This window comes from Mustelus asterias, chromosome 5, assembly GCF_964213995.1.
Source record: "Mustelus asterias chromosome 5, sMusAst1.hap1.1, whole genome shotgun sequence".
NCBI lineage: Eukaryota > Metazoa > Chordata > Chondrichthyes > Carcharhiniformes > Triakidae > Mustelus > Mustelus asterias.
The window spans coordinates 67,938,606-67,953,488 of NC_135805.1; the positions used below are offsets into that span (position 1 = coordinate 67,938,606).

General features: G+C 42.8%; 1 protein-coding gene across 1 annotated transcript in view; it reads left to right on the plus strand.

Moving 5' to 3' along the window:
• lama4 (laminin, alpha 4) overlaps positions 1-14,883 on the plus strand; it is a 129,623-nt gene that overhangs the window by 61,694 nt on the left and 53,046 nt on the right. Inside the window, exons 15-17 of the mRNA XM_078212712.1 lie at positions 5,033-5,181; positions 10,447-10,588; positions 13,032-13,128. Coding sequence (XP_078068838.1) covers positions 5,033-5,181; positions 10,447-10,588; positions 13,032-13,128 — 388 coding nt within the window. The remainder of the gene's footprint in view (positions 1-5,032; positions 5,182-10,446; positions 10,589-13,031; positions 13,129-14,883) is intronic.

The window sequence follows — 14,883 nt, forward strand, 5'->3', positions numbered from 1 at the left end:
GGGCTGCTGGAGAGGCCGGCAGCATAGCGCTGAGCGGGCCACTGTGCATGTGTCAAGCTGTCAACATGGAGATTGATGCATGCACAGTGGCCCCCACAATGCCAGCCTCCCAATCGCTGGACAGCCCCACAACCCTCTTGATCACTGGCCTTCCCATTCCCCTCACTCCCTGATTGTTGGCCACCCGGACCTTGCTGGGCCAGCCCCGAACTCCCTACCCCCCACCCACTAGCCCCGAATCCCCCGACAGTCCCGGCCCCCTCCCCAATGATGGCCAGTCCTGACCCCCACCCCACCCCGATGGCCAGCCCCCCATAGCCAACACTCATTCCCTCTCCCACCGATCCTCTTGTAAAAAGGTAGCGAGTGCCCCCCCCCCCACCACCGATCTCCCCCCAGTAGGCCCCCTCTCCCCTTTGGCCCCATCCCTTTGGCACTGCCCGATTCTCTGTGCACAATGCCAGTTTGCCCCTTGGGCAGTGCCGGAATGTCAGACTGGCACCTCCCAAGAGGCATCCCCCACTTACCTCCGACCTCCCTGGGGAGCCTCAATGGCCACTGTTTCCTCCAGCAGGGTCGGACACCTGTTCCCCATTAGTGGGGAGCAGTCGTAAATGCTGCTGGAGGGAACCACTCCCAGTGGGGGGGAGGAGAGGGCGTATGGGGGGTGGTGGGGGAGGAAACGCTAGCGGCGTGGGCACAACTGTCCTGGGCCTGCTGATCATATTGAAATGCAGCGCAGTAGGCTGGGAGAATCCTGTCCTCTGTATAGAATGGTCAACTAAAAACAAATCCTCCTAAAAACAAATCTAAGTTCCCAACGTGTGGGAAAGTTGGAGTAATTCCTGCTGGTATTTTTAGCATACTTACCAGAGCGAATCTCCAACACTCCAAGCATTGCAGAGTGCCTGAGTATGATTCACTCTGGAACTAGGGGGCTGCTGGAGAGGCCGGCAGCATAGCGCTGAGCGGGCTGTAACTGCATGAGAAGACTCTGATTCCTTACACATTCACATTCCACATTCACATTTACACGTGTCACATTCTCAAAATTTTCAAATGTAAATCAATGAATCACTTTTGAAATGCATTCACTGCTCTATAATCAGTCACAGAAATCAAGATCCCACAAGGTAAATCTGCTCTTTTTCAATAGTGTAATGAATTCTTTTCCCTCTGTCTAAACAGAAAAAGGAGCAGAATTTTATGCGCCTCCGTTAATGGGTTTGTGGGTGGGTGGTCTTTCTGCCATTATTCCAAATGCCCTCAACCTCCCCACGATTTTACAAAGGGGTGGGTGGTGGTGCGGGAGAGGCCTAGGCCATCCAGACCTCCCATGTCACAATTTAAGTGGTCAATCCATGACCATTACTTCCCACCCAGCCTCAATGTCGAGGTCCACCAGAGAGGTTGAGGAATGAGGGATACTCATCTGGTTACCCTGTTCAGGTGTTGGGCCAAGGGATGGGTGCATCTCCATTACTGGCCCCTTTGTTTAAGTCAGGCATGCCCCACTCCCATTCCTCCCCCTCCAAGGTCTGTGCCTCTGTGTGCTTCCTCCCCAACTGTTCTTCAAATCATGACCCCCACTCCCCCCATCCCCATCTCTTGGACCATCTCTGCTGCCCTGCTGTGACATCCCTGGCATTTACCTTTATCCTGGCTGCAACACTTTGACTCTGGGACTGCGTTTAGTCCCAGTAGTGGACACTGCTCAAGGACATCTCTGGCAGGACTGCCACCTGAGTGAGGGGCAGAAATGCCACCTCCAGTCATTAAATGTCTGTGATACAGCCGGGGATGTGTTTCCTGCAAATGTCACTGGTGGTGGATGGGAATCCCTGCAATCAGAAAAATTCTGCCAAGGTCCCAGCTTAATGTTGGAGATATGGAGGAATAGTGACAATGTCACTGGACCAGTGACCCAGAGATCCAGACTCATGCTCTGGGGACATGGGTTCAAATCGCCCCCTGGCAGCTGGTGCAATTTGAATTTAATTATCAAATCTGGGAATTATAAAGCTAGTGTCAATAATGGTGATCGTGCAAACATTATCAATTGTTGTAAAAATCTATCTGGTCACTGTTCTTTAGGAAAGGAAATCTGCCTCCTTACCCAGTCTAGCTACAGAAATGTCATTGACTCTTCACTCTTCATTGCCCTCCATGATGGCCTAGCAAGCCTTTCCATTCAAAGACAGTTAGGAATGGGCAACAAATGCTTGTCATGACCCCCACTTACTGGCCATGCCAACAAGACCCATATCCCATCACAAAATTTTTTTAAATGTCCTATCATAAAAACTGTAAGTGCTGGAAAAGTTCAGCAGGTCTGGCAGCATCTGTGGAGAGAGAAACAGAGTTAACGTTTTGAATCCAGTACAATTCTTCTTCAGAATTTCTTTGGAACAAGGTCATTGATGATTCACAATTTTATTTCAGTTCAGAAGCTTTTTTAATCGGACAAGTTTATCAACAAAGTATAGTTTTTGCAAAGCTTTGTTTACACATTCCACTTTATATTGACCATAAGATGTAGAAGCAGAGGTAGGCCATTCGGCCCATCGCGTCTGCTCCACCATTCAGTGAGATGACTGATCTGATGTGACAATCCTCAACTCCACTTTCCTGTCTTATCCGCATAACCCTTGATTCCCTTACTGATTAAAAATCTGTTTATCTCAACCTTGAAAATATTTAACGACCCAGCCTCCACAGCCCTTTGTGGTCAACAAATCCACAGCTTCACTACTCTCTGGCTTCAATGGGTGAACACTTACTCTGAGATTAAAAGGAACACCGTGGTGTTCATTGGTTCTAGAAAGTGTACAATGAATCATTGGATGTAAAAGTGCCAGAGCTTGGCATAAGGGATATGAGGGGCCTGAGGGGGTAGGTGCGGGTAAGAGCCTGACACAGGGGCATGAGGGCACATAGGGAGTGCATAGGAGGGCAAACCCTGGCATAGGGGTCATGAGGGCCCATAGGAGGTGGGCGGGAGACCATGAGGGGCCTAGGTAAGAGGGTGGATGGAGGAGTATAACTTGGCGTAGGGATGCAAGGAGGCCTTTTTAAACTTATCCTTTAAAAAGTTCCCCTTATGCACAGCAGGGTCCATGACTCATTTTAAGCGGTTGTGAACTACTAGTCTAAAAACCTGGTCCAACTCTATGAACGTTGCAAGCAAAATAGGAAATATCTAGTTCAACTAAGTTTGGAGTGCTGGATGTGGGATTCTGACAGGAAGCAGCCCACACCCTTTATAGGCAGTCCCAAAAATCGTGCAGACAGGGAATGGAGTCGGGGATATAGAAATTGTCATCCCGCCAATTTTTAAAGGGCCCCTGAGTCAACCAGACTGGGCGAAAATCCAGGCTTTATTAGAACTGAATGGGATTGGAGAGGAAGCACATTTTAAAAGGAACAGATCAAAGGAAAGGGGGTGGGAAACCACCCGGGTGCATATATAGGTGCATGTGCGAAGAAATAGAATAACCTTCTTAGGTGCTTGGGTGGAAAGGGGAAAATGTTGGGGGCGCTTCTCCCAAAAAATTTCTAAGTGTCGAATTTGCGTAAAAACTGGAGTAAATCCCACTGTCTTTTTCAACAGACTTTCAAAATGTATAAGATGCAGAGAATGTTGGGTAGAGTTGGGAAACATAAGAAACTGGCAATGTTGCTCTCCACAAATATAGCTTGACCTTCTTTAACAGCAGCTCAACATCTGTCCAGCCATAATGGCACCACCTTGTGATGAGAAAATAAATAAAACTAAATAATTTCAACAAAATTAATCCAGAATTGACCAAACACACGCAAAGTTTCAAGCGTAAATTATATCCATATAAATCAAGTTTCTACAATAGTTGTCCTACTTTAAAAAAACATTGAGCTGGAAGCAAGCCCAGCCCACAAAACTGACCACATCCACCAGATTGAATCAATCACCATTGGCCCTGCGAATTGCATTTGTTTGCAGGTCTTCGAAGAGGCTCTAAAAGTTAAATTGTATTTTTATGTACAAGGCAAACTTTAGTATATATATTTTTTGAACTTGCAAAGAAACAGACCACGGTTTGTCAATATAACTAGCAAATTGTACTGCATATTTTTTAAAGGTATTTTTAGTAATGTTAGTGGACTAAATACTGATGATTAAAATGTTTTTCTGTGACAAACCCATTTTCAGCTGCAGTAATAAAACACCACTAAGTTACCACTCTTAAGCAGATCAAAGAGCATTTTTAAAGCCAGTTAATTACATTCAGAATGTGATATAGAAAAGATGATTCCAGAGCTAAGTCTCAAGGTAAGACAAGAACCAGGTAATATTGGTTAAAAGTGGTGAAAGTTCAATTTAGGATAGATTTTAGGAAGCATTTCTTCATGCAAGAATGGTGAATACTTGGATCTTAGGTAGGTAAGTGGACATAAAAATCTAAGGCTTCTTTAAATTACAATTTAATGAATGAAGGAGAAGGAACAGAGGGATGATAAACCTCACTAATTACTCCAATTACCAAAGCACACTGTAAAATCACAGACAACCTGTTCACTTTGTTCTGATACAATATGCATAGATGTTGTAACATAGAAATGATGAGGAAAATCTAGATTTAAGAATTAATTTTTTTTGGTCTTCGAAGATTAGATGGAGCCGAAAACAAAAATTTTTAATTGCAGCCACTGGAATTGGCTGTTTAAGGGTGGTTTGCTACTTTTCACCTGCTTTATAAACAATCAGTTAGCTCGTAATACCTCAGTTTTAAGACTTTGAGGACTAGGATATTCACTTTTGAGCAATGGACATGAGGCAGCTTTGTAAATTTTCAATGAAGTGTTCAGAATTTAAGACCTCTTCAAAGTCTGCTTAGCTCTTCATGCCCGCTATCTGAAAATACTTAACCTTTTAGTAACTTCAAACTATTATAGTAAATATCAAAAAGTGCTTGTAAGGCTTTACTACTTGTCAAGAGGAATAAACAAAATCTAATTGTCCTTTTTTGCTTTTTTTGAATGGTATTTCTTTCAGAATCTGTCTACATTCCATGCCTCAATAGATGGTGCTCATAAACTATTGAATGAAAAACTGACTAACCTCTCTACATACGATAAACTGCTTTGTCTCCGCGCTATTGACTATGCAGAAGAGCTTCGTAAGCTTTCCTTAGAATTGACCAAGTAAGTTGTGCTATCCAATGTCTATATCTAACAAAATTTCAACAAAATTGAAAGTATCATAACAATATTGCTCGGAGCAAAATTAAGTGAATAATAGAACAAAGAGATAGGAGTTCATGGCACATTCATAAACATTCTTCCTAAAGGTTATCTACTCCTAAAAGGTAAATGATATATTCTGTTTCACATTGTGATGAAGTTGCACATTTTAACCAGACCATAGCTTACAAGGCACTGTTGTACAATATTGAAATGTGTCCTGCTTATTATTTTGTGTTGTAGCCCCTAGGGAAGGACTCAATTTTTAGATTTTACACTTATCTGAGCAGTTTTCTATCATGAGATGATAGTTTGTGCCCTTGGGTCAACACTTTGTTAAGCATAGCCTGGTATGGCTCAGAAGCCACACTCTGGCACGGCAGTGTATTGCTACAGGTGAAGACAGTAGGCTGAGAAGGTGCAGGATTCACTGGTCCCTGTTTTCTCTGAGCCTTCATCTCAGCCAACTAAGCTTTCCTTTTCTCTTTGCCTCTTCCAAATAGCCAGGCTCCAGTCGTAATTGCCATTGGAGATTGTTTCCCAGTGGTCTGTGTTGATGTCCATCATCATATCTCACTTGCAGGTGTCCTTGTAATGGATGTATGGATGTCGAGCAGGTTATGATCCTTTGGCTAATTCACCACACAAAAGGTCCTTGAATATAGTTGTTATTCATCCAATGAATGTGTCCAAGTCTGTACAGGCATTGTTGGCTTAGCGTTGAGTTTATGCTGATGGACTTAGTAAGTTCCTAGACCTCTGAATTGGTGACCTTGCGCTCCCAAGAATGGAACTGAGTCACAAAATGTGGAAAATGTTTAGCCTTTTCTTCTGTCTTACATATGCTGTCCAGCTCTCACCACAGTAGGGGATGTGCTGAGAATGCAGGCTTGGTAGACTTGGAGTTTGGTGTTCTCAGTCAAGTTACTGTTATTCCACATTTTCTTACTCAGTTTGGACATAACAGCTAAAGCTTTTGCAATACATGTGTTGATTTTATCATCAAGGTGACAATTTGCAAGTGCTTATGGAGCCTAACTATGTGAAGCTGTGAACAACGTCCAGTGTCACATTGTCAATATTGATTTTTTACAATGTAGCAAAACCCTGGACCATAACATTTATCTTCCTGAGACTGATTGCTAAACCAAACTCTTTACAGGTGTGAGTGATCCTGTCCACTTACCACTACAGGTATTCTCGGTATGGAATATTGGTGCAACATCATAAGTGTGGAGCTACTCTGATGAAGACTTGTCACACATTTGTTTTGGATCTTCGGCATGTAAGGCTGAACAGCTTTCCATCAATTCTGTTAGATGACCTGAAGGAATAAGACAGCAGGAAAAGAAGAATCTGCAAAACAGTGTTGGCGTCAGAATGCAAACCTTTTTGTCCCCACTGCAGATACCAAGAGGTTCCCATCATAGCTAACCTTACACATCAGATTGTCAGTGAAAGAGGAGATCACACAAGCAGCTTTAGAGGGCTTAAATAGGCCAACTCCACCCATGTGTTGAGATTGATGAAGGCAAGATATGCTGGTCTCTTTTGCTCAAGGCATTTCTGTTGGACTGAGAAGATCATGGTCGGAATTCTCCGACCTTGCCTGTGGCTGGGATTCTCCAGTCCTGCTGCAGTGAATGGAGTTTTGGCTGAGTACCACATTCTCTGTTCTCTCTGGCAGCAGTGGTGGGGTGTAGGAGAATTCTGGCCCATGTTAATTGTGGGTTTCCAGTCTGAAACCACACTGGGAATTGGGATAGATGAGTTCAGCTAAGATCTGCAGTCTGACAAGGGCAATGTGAGCAAATACTTTTCCCACAATGCTCAGCAGAAAGATGCCTCAATATTGGTTGCAGTTGCTGAAGTCACCCTTGTTCTTGTTCAGGGTCACAATCTTTGCATCACACATATCTTAGGGCACTGGTCCTTTCTCCAACAGAGCAGAGACGTTCCTGCAGATGCTACAGGAGTGCTGGTTTCACATTGTCACAAGGCTAACCGTAACCCTTTTGTTTTGAAAATGTGATTTTTCAACTGACTGGAAATTTTGCAATATGCAATGAGACAGAACAAACTTCTTAAAATTGCAAGATCACCTTCCAAGATTAAAATGCAAAACAAATAAATCACTTTCAGGGAGAGAATAGAGAGAAACAATAATTCAAAGACCCATTGAAAGTCATCACTGAGAAGAGATATTAAAAATGCAAAGTGTTGGATATTGAAATAATGGCTGTCACAGGAAGTCCGATCGAAAACCCCTTGAAAATACATAATGGGTGAAGTATTTCAGGCCAGGCTGCAGTCACTACAGAGAAAGGTTGCAAGAAAACTTTCAGCAGAGAAAACAGGCTGAAAGCTGTGCTCTCCCACTTTCTGTTTTGGGACAAGTGTATTACTTGGTTCAGAGGCCAACATTACTAGAAATCTACCAATGAACCAAGATCTCATAAAAATTGCAATATCTTCCACATCTGACCACATTCAGAAAACCGATCAATCCAAATCAGTCACAATGTTTAAAAATCTCTGCCTCAAGGACAATCGAAGGACACTTAATAGTATATCCTTCTAAGTGTTTTTTTACTGGACTCTAACCTCCCTTATATACAATTCCTTTGTGTGTATGTGCACATTGCACATACACACAGCGGAAGCATATAAAAAGGATTGTGTGAGACATTGCATTTTTCTTTATACTATTTTTTCCCTTGGGCTTAGTGGTTCATAAATTTGCACTTTAATTGACTCAAAAAAGCCTTGTTTAATTGGCTCCTTACAGCTAACAGCTTAAATAGCTAAATACATTTGGATTTGTAAAAAGCATATCCTGGTAAAAAAGAAACTTAAACCTTTGTTGTGACCAACCAAGGAGGCTGAATAGAGGGGAGGTAGTTCACTACTTCTCATCTGGTCATAACAAAATGGTTGATGAGGTTAGATGGTATAGTGTCATCACTTGGAGCTTTCCTCATGGCAAGTGAGTCAATAACTTTGTTAAGCTTCTCTACTTTGAGTTCAATATCTAGCTCTGCCATGGCAGGAATGCTGTCTATGGTGTCTAGAGCATTCTCAGTGTCCATGTTCTCCCTTGAATACAACTCATGGTGGTATGCCACATATATCTGCAACTGTTTATTGCTTGGTGATGGCTCCCCCACTTTTTGTTTCCAATGGATGTGCTTCTTTTGCGATGGATCTGTTGACTTTTTGATCCCAACATACATGCTATCAGCATTCATTGTGTCAAAGGATATTCTGGCAAAATTGTAATCAGTAGTCATTGGCACAGTGCCTATCAGTCTGTTGGACTTTATTTCGGACACCTCTTAGTGCATCCAGAGTATTCTCACCCGGGTCTGAAACTAGGAAAATAAACAAAAAGAAAGAAGATGCCAATACTTCAATTGGCGCACGGAAAATAAGGACCATGTGTCTGGGACTGACAGACATCTTGCAGCTGGTCGATATTGCCCACAAGACAACTGTGTTCAAAATAGTTTGAAATTCAACATAGCACATCTACAGTAGACCAGGCTTGCTGAGAGCAGATCACTGAAAGGAAAGGATTATGCCTTCATCTGTTGGGGAGGAGTTCTGAGGAAATGTGTGAGAAAGGTATAGACTTTGCTGTAAGTAACACAATGCTGTCAATGCTAGAATCCCATAAAAATGGTCCAGAATGTGTTCACCCCATCCACCTCTCCAGTTAACCTCATGAGCTTCTATGCTCTAACACTGTGCTCCATTAGAGAGAAGAATGCCCAATTCTACAAGCAGCTTGACACTGCTATCAGCAGAGTCCCTAAGATTGAACATCTTTCCTGACAAAATCATTTTAACACATGAGGCCTGGCCTTCCTGCTTCAGACATCACAGCTTGGGAAAGATAAATGAAAAGGAGCAAAGACTACTTGAGCTTTTCAGCCACCATGACCTTTGTGTAACTAAAACTTTCTTTCAGAACAAACCATGCCACAAAGAGTCCTGGAGTCCCTAATCCAAGATTAGGGCATTGGCACCAGCTGAATCTGATCACCACCAGTTGTGGCACAACAGCATTCTCAACAAAAGCAACTACCACATCACTGACTGTGATACCGATCACCCCATGGCGTGCACCAGGGTCAGGATGCAATCGTTGCAATCGGGTTTTCCATTCGAAGCAGAAATGCAGTCCTCGAATGTCAGCTGTACTGTCTACGCAGATAAAAACCAACAGTTCCTCGAATCACTTGAACAGATACTCATCAGCATTCCCACACAATGTGCAGAAGGAAAATGGAACATACTTTGAGGCGCCATTCACAATATAGTACTCTGAACAGATGGGTAACAAGAGCAAACAAATGCCATCTGGTTCGATACAATGTTCGTATCGAACCAAATGTACCGGAATCTGACATTGAAGCCAAGCAATCTATTCTTTACAGTTATAAGAGAAAAATGGCAATTTGTTTTTTTGTCAAATGATAATGGTGTATCACAAATCGTGAAAATGATGCAAGAATGATTTATTAATGTCATTGGGCGCCAGATTTAAAATGTCTGAAACTATGCTTCATTGTAATTGTATGCATTCTCCTGCTGACATCCTGGCTAATCGTAATCAGCCTGGTTAAACTGACATTTGCATCCCGAAGGCAAGGTCAGGGATTCTGCCATTTTAATTAGGCCCTCACTTCTCTGGAATAGGCAGCTAGTCCATTCTTGAGTTCAGGCAAGTAACATTTTTGGCAAAGGAATGCATCAGGAATGGGGACTAATTATCGCTAGACTATCAATCCAGAAACTCAATTAATGTTCTGGGGATCTGGGTTCAAATACCTCCACGGCAGATGGTGGAATTTGAATTCAATTATAAAATATCTGGAATTGTGAAACTACTGATGACCAGGAAACCATTGTCGATTGTTGGAAAAACCCATCTGGTTCACTAGTGTCCTTTAGGGAAGGAAATCTGCCGTCCTTACCTGGTCTGGCCTACATGTGACTCCAGAGCCACAGCAATGTGGTTGACTCTCAACTGCCTTAGAGCAACTAAGCATGGGCAATAAATGCTGGCCAGCCAGCGACGGCCATAGAATGAATTAAAAAAACAGTCTACCCATCCACTTAATCCCCATCCACAAGGTTCCCACCCAGTGAATGGTGATTAAAGTCAGCTCTTACGTGTTCCATATATAAAATGAATTTAAAATAATTTTGTTCTTTCAACAGTATTTTGATGAGTATTGATGCAAATGGTATTGTCCAGAGGGCCATAAATGCTTCAAATGTCTATGATAATATTGTTCAGTATGTGGCAGAGGCTGAGAAGAATGCAACTACTCTGCTCAATGCAGCACAGAGAGCTGAGGATGTAAGTGTTTTATTTTTATTTTGAATAATATACTGTAAAACAAAATCCACACACTTCAATAACACCATTGACAGTCATCTGTTATTAAGGGTAAAATTACATATGATTTAACTGCGTCTATTTTTCATTAAAATGAGAGTGAATTGTGTTTTATTGGTCTCAAAGAATACTGAGCAATATAGGTCAATTGTTTCAAGTAACACCAATGTTGCATGTAGTGTAATTTACTAATGTAGTCTAATTCAAACCATTTATCAATGAAATATTTCTATATCACACGCTAGCCATTCATGTAATCTCTGAATGGAACTGCTAAGATGTGATGATTTGTTGGCAGAATTGTTGAACTTATTGCAAACATTTAATCTGTTTTTATTATTATGGATACAGATTTATGAACAGTTATATTCAGCAATACATTTTTCTTGCAGTATTATCTTTATTTTAGCACCAAGATGAAATTGGGGTAGATTTTGTCTGTGTTCTTCTCTTCTTAGTGGAAAGAAAATCCAGTTGTAAAAATATATAGCAGCTGAATCACATCTCGAATTAGTTGCATTGTCAAGGTTGGGACTACCCCAAAAAGGTGCTTGACAGAGGAGTCAAGTTGTGTCCATTAGAATTGACGTATTGCTTCAGAATGCAATGAGTATTACTGTATCATGATAAAATGGAATGATGTGCATTGAAACCACTCAATAATATAGATATTGTTATTGATTTGCTATCAAGGGTTAACAAAGGTTTTCAAAAGTCCCAAAGAATCTAGAACTTAACAGCTAATTTTATTGATATGGATAGGTACACTGTGCACTTTAATACCACACAATGGGTTTTCCAGCAGCAAACCACATTATTTAATACTTTGTAACATTTGTTGGGTGCTGTGATAAGGCAATTGAACCCTTGAATAGCAAAAGGAGCTAAGGTCACCTGTTACTGCAGCAATTTTGCTCAAATGTGCAGCCATGGAGACAGAGAAAAGACAGGTTCAAAGGACTGGTCAAAAAAGTAAAAACCCATGGGATACAAGATAATGTGGCAAATTGGATCCAAAGTTGGCTTAGTAACAGGATTGGAAAGCAGTTTCAAGTGGTGTTCTGCAGGGATCAGTGTTGGGACCCCTGCTGTTATAAACAATTTGGACTTGAATGTGGGGGGCATGATTGGGAAATTTGCAGGCGACACAAAAATTGGCCATGTTGCGGACAGTATAGCGGATAGCTGTAAACCCTAAAATAATAGATGGGTTTGTAGAGTGGGCATTAAAGTGGCAGATGGAGTTCAACTCCAATAAGTGTGAGATAATACATCTAGAGAGGTCAAAACAGTAAAAAGGAATACACAATTAACAGGAATATACTGAGGGGGGGGGGGGGGGGGGGGGTTGGATGAAGTGGGAGGTCTTGGCATGCAAGTGCATAGGTTCCTAAAGGTAGCAGTACAAGTACATAAGGTTGTAAAGAAGGCATATGTAATTCTCTCCTTCATTAGCAGGGGTGTAGGGGCAATTCTCGCTGTACTTAGTAGATCGAGTCAGGCCCAGAGAATAGCATGTAGGCCTTACAATCTATTTTGCACCCAGTGCCAAACAGTTTGTGAGTCTCCCAATCCCTTCCTAATGGCGTGAACCAGATCATGTCCAGAACCGGCGCAAGTCTGATTAGCATATGTAAAGTAGCATTTAACTATGTATAGTCCATTCGAATCCTAGTGCACAGAATTCACCGGCCTTCAGGCATGGCATGATAACAGTGAGAACCACTACTGATCTCCACTAGCGGAGACCTGGTGCAATGCTCACGTCGGGGGGCCTCGGAAGCCACTGAAACCCTTGGGTGGTCGGGGGCATGGCCAGACAGTGCCCATTATGCATTGCCCACCTGGCACACTGGCAGTGTCCAACTTGCACACCAGCGGTGCCCGGCAGCAGCCACTGACCAGCTGGGTACTGCCAGTGTGCCAGGGGTGGGGCCATGAAGGGGGGGGGGGGGGTAGTATGTGTGGGTGGTCTGACGGGTGGATCGTGAAGGCAGTCTTGATGGGGGGGGGGGGCATGTCAAGGGGCCATCAGTAGGGCTGTGATGCACTGGTGCCGCCGACCCATCTCAGGGAGGGGGTGGGGGAATGTGCCGCTGATGGGTCAGGGGCCTGAGGTTATTGGGGTGAGGTTGGGGTGCCTTTGCAAAATGGAACCCGAGCACCGTAAGGCTGAGCTCACTGGCATGTTGGGAGTAATTCATGATGTGAATTTTGTATGATAGTTGAGACTCTGTCGAAAATCATCTGACCTTGCCCATGGCTGGGATTCTCCAGTCCTGCTCCAGTGAATGGAGTTTTGGCTTTGTGCCAAATTCTCCATTCGCTGGGTACAGATGAGGTCGGCGAATCCTGTCCAAAGAGGGAATATTACTGAGTGTGTTGACCATGTTATTGTTTACAGGCTGTGGAAGGAATTCAAACACAGAGCACGTGGCTCAGAAACAGCAGTGAAATACTTCTGAACAAAGTAAGGGAACTGGCTGAAGCCTTGGAGGACAGTAAGTATTTTCAGCTATAATCAGAGTGCTTTTAGACTTTGCAAGAATGGTATGCTCTTTTTGCCACAGCCTTCTCTCTAATGCTCTGCGGCATCTGTTGTTAAAATCTTCCCTATCCCTCCCACTACCTCATACCACCAACCTCCCAGCATTAACCTTATGCCTGAGACCATTCCAGAGCTCCCTGACTGCAATCAGAACCTGGCCTCATTCCTGCAAACCCAGGCAACTTAACGTCTTACACATCAGTTTCAGGTATGACAGTTTATTAAATTAAACCCAAGAGTCATCCAGGGCACTCTGGATTTATTTGTCCTGCCTTTCCACTTCAGAGGAATGTACTTTGACATTGCCTGCAATATCTTTGAATGTTCAACCACTGTCTTTTCTGCCAACATTTGGTTCCAACTCTCTCAACTCAGATGAATTCTTATCCCATCAAAGTTGGCTTTCTTCCAATTATTTATCTCTGCTCTGCATTGCTCCTTGTCCTTTTCCATGGCCAACCTGAACATTATGATACAATGGTAACCTAAATGCTCTCCCAGTATTATTTGATTCACTTCACCAACTAATTTCCCAAAACCAGGTCTAACAGTGCCTTCTCCTCTCGTTGGACCAGAAACATATTGCTGCAGAAAATGACCTTGAACACATTCCAGGAAATCTCATCCCTCTTATTTCTTTGAACTATTCCTATCCCAGGTTATATTTGGAAAATTGAAGTTCCCCATTATAATTACTCTATAATCATTGCAACTCTGTAATTTCTTTGCAAGTATGTTTCTCACATCCCTTCCACTAGTTGGTGGTCTATATACTGCACTGGTCAATGATAGTACATCTTTTCAATTCCTTACCTCTAGCCAGAGAGAATCTGTCCTTGATCCCTCTCCAGTAGTGCAATGCCATCTTTAATCGATGCTACCACTCCATTGCACCACCAATTCCCATCCCTTTTCTTCCTTTCCTGTCTCTACAAAATACGTTATACACAGGAATGGTTAACACCCAGTCCTGCCTTTCTTTGAGCCACGTCTCTGTTATAGCAATAATATCATAATTCCATTTGTCAACCTGTGCCTGTAGTTCACCAACCTTATTAACCATGTTCCATGTATTCACATACATGCGCATTCACATACATACACGTTAACCTTAATTTAGGTTTTTTCCCCTTATTCTAATCCCATCTAATAATTTACCTTCCCTACTCTAATTCTATCAAACTCTCCAAGTATTCCATTTGCTTTGATACTACACTCTGATATATCCGCTTTATCAGTCAATCTTCCTATTCTTATCCTCACTAGCACTGGCATTGAGTGATCCCCAGATTACTACTCTTGTGGTCTTGCTTTTTAATTCCTATCCTAATTCCCTAAAATCTTGTTTCAGCACCTCATCACTTTTCCTACCTATGTTGTTGGTCCCAACATGGACCCTTCTTCCCACTATCAGTTATTCTGCTCTCCTCTCTGGATTTCCTCTCAGGTTTCCACCCCACTGAAAATCTAGTTTCAACTCACCCCAACAGCACTAGAAAACCATTCCGCGAGGACACGTGTCCCAGTCCTGTTAAGGTGTAACCGTCCTGTTGTACAGGTCCCAACTGCCCCAGAACCAGTCACAATGCATCATAAATCGAAAGCCCTCCTCCTACTCCATTTCTCCAGCCCTATATTGAACTGCTCAATCTTCCTATTCTTATCCTCACTAGCACTGGCATTGAGTGATCCCCAGATTACTACTCTT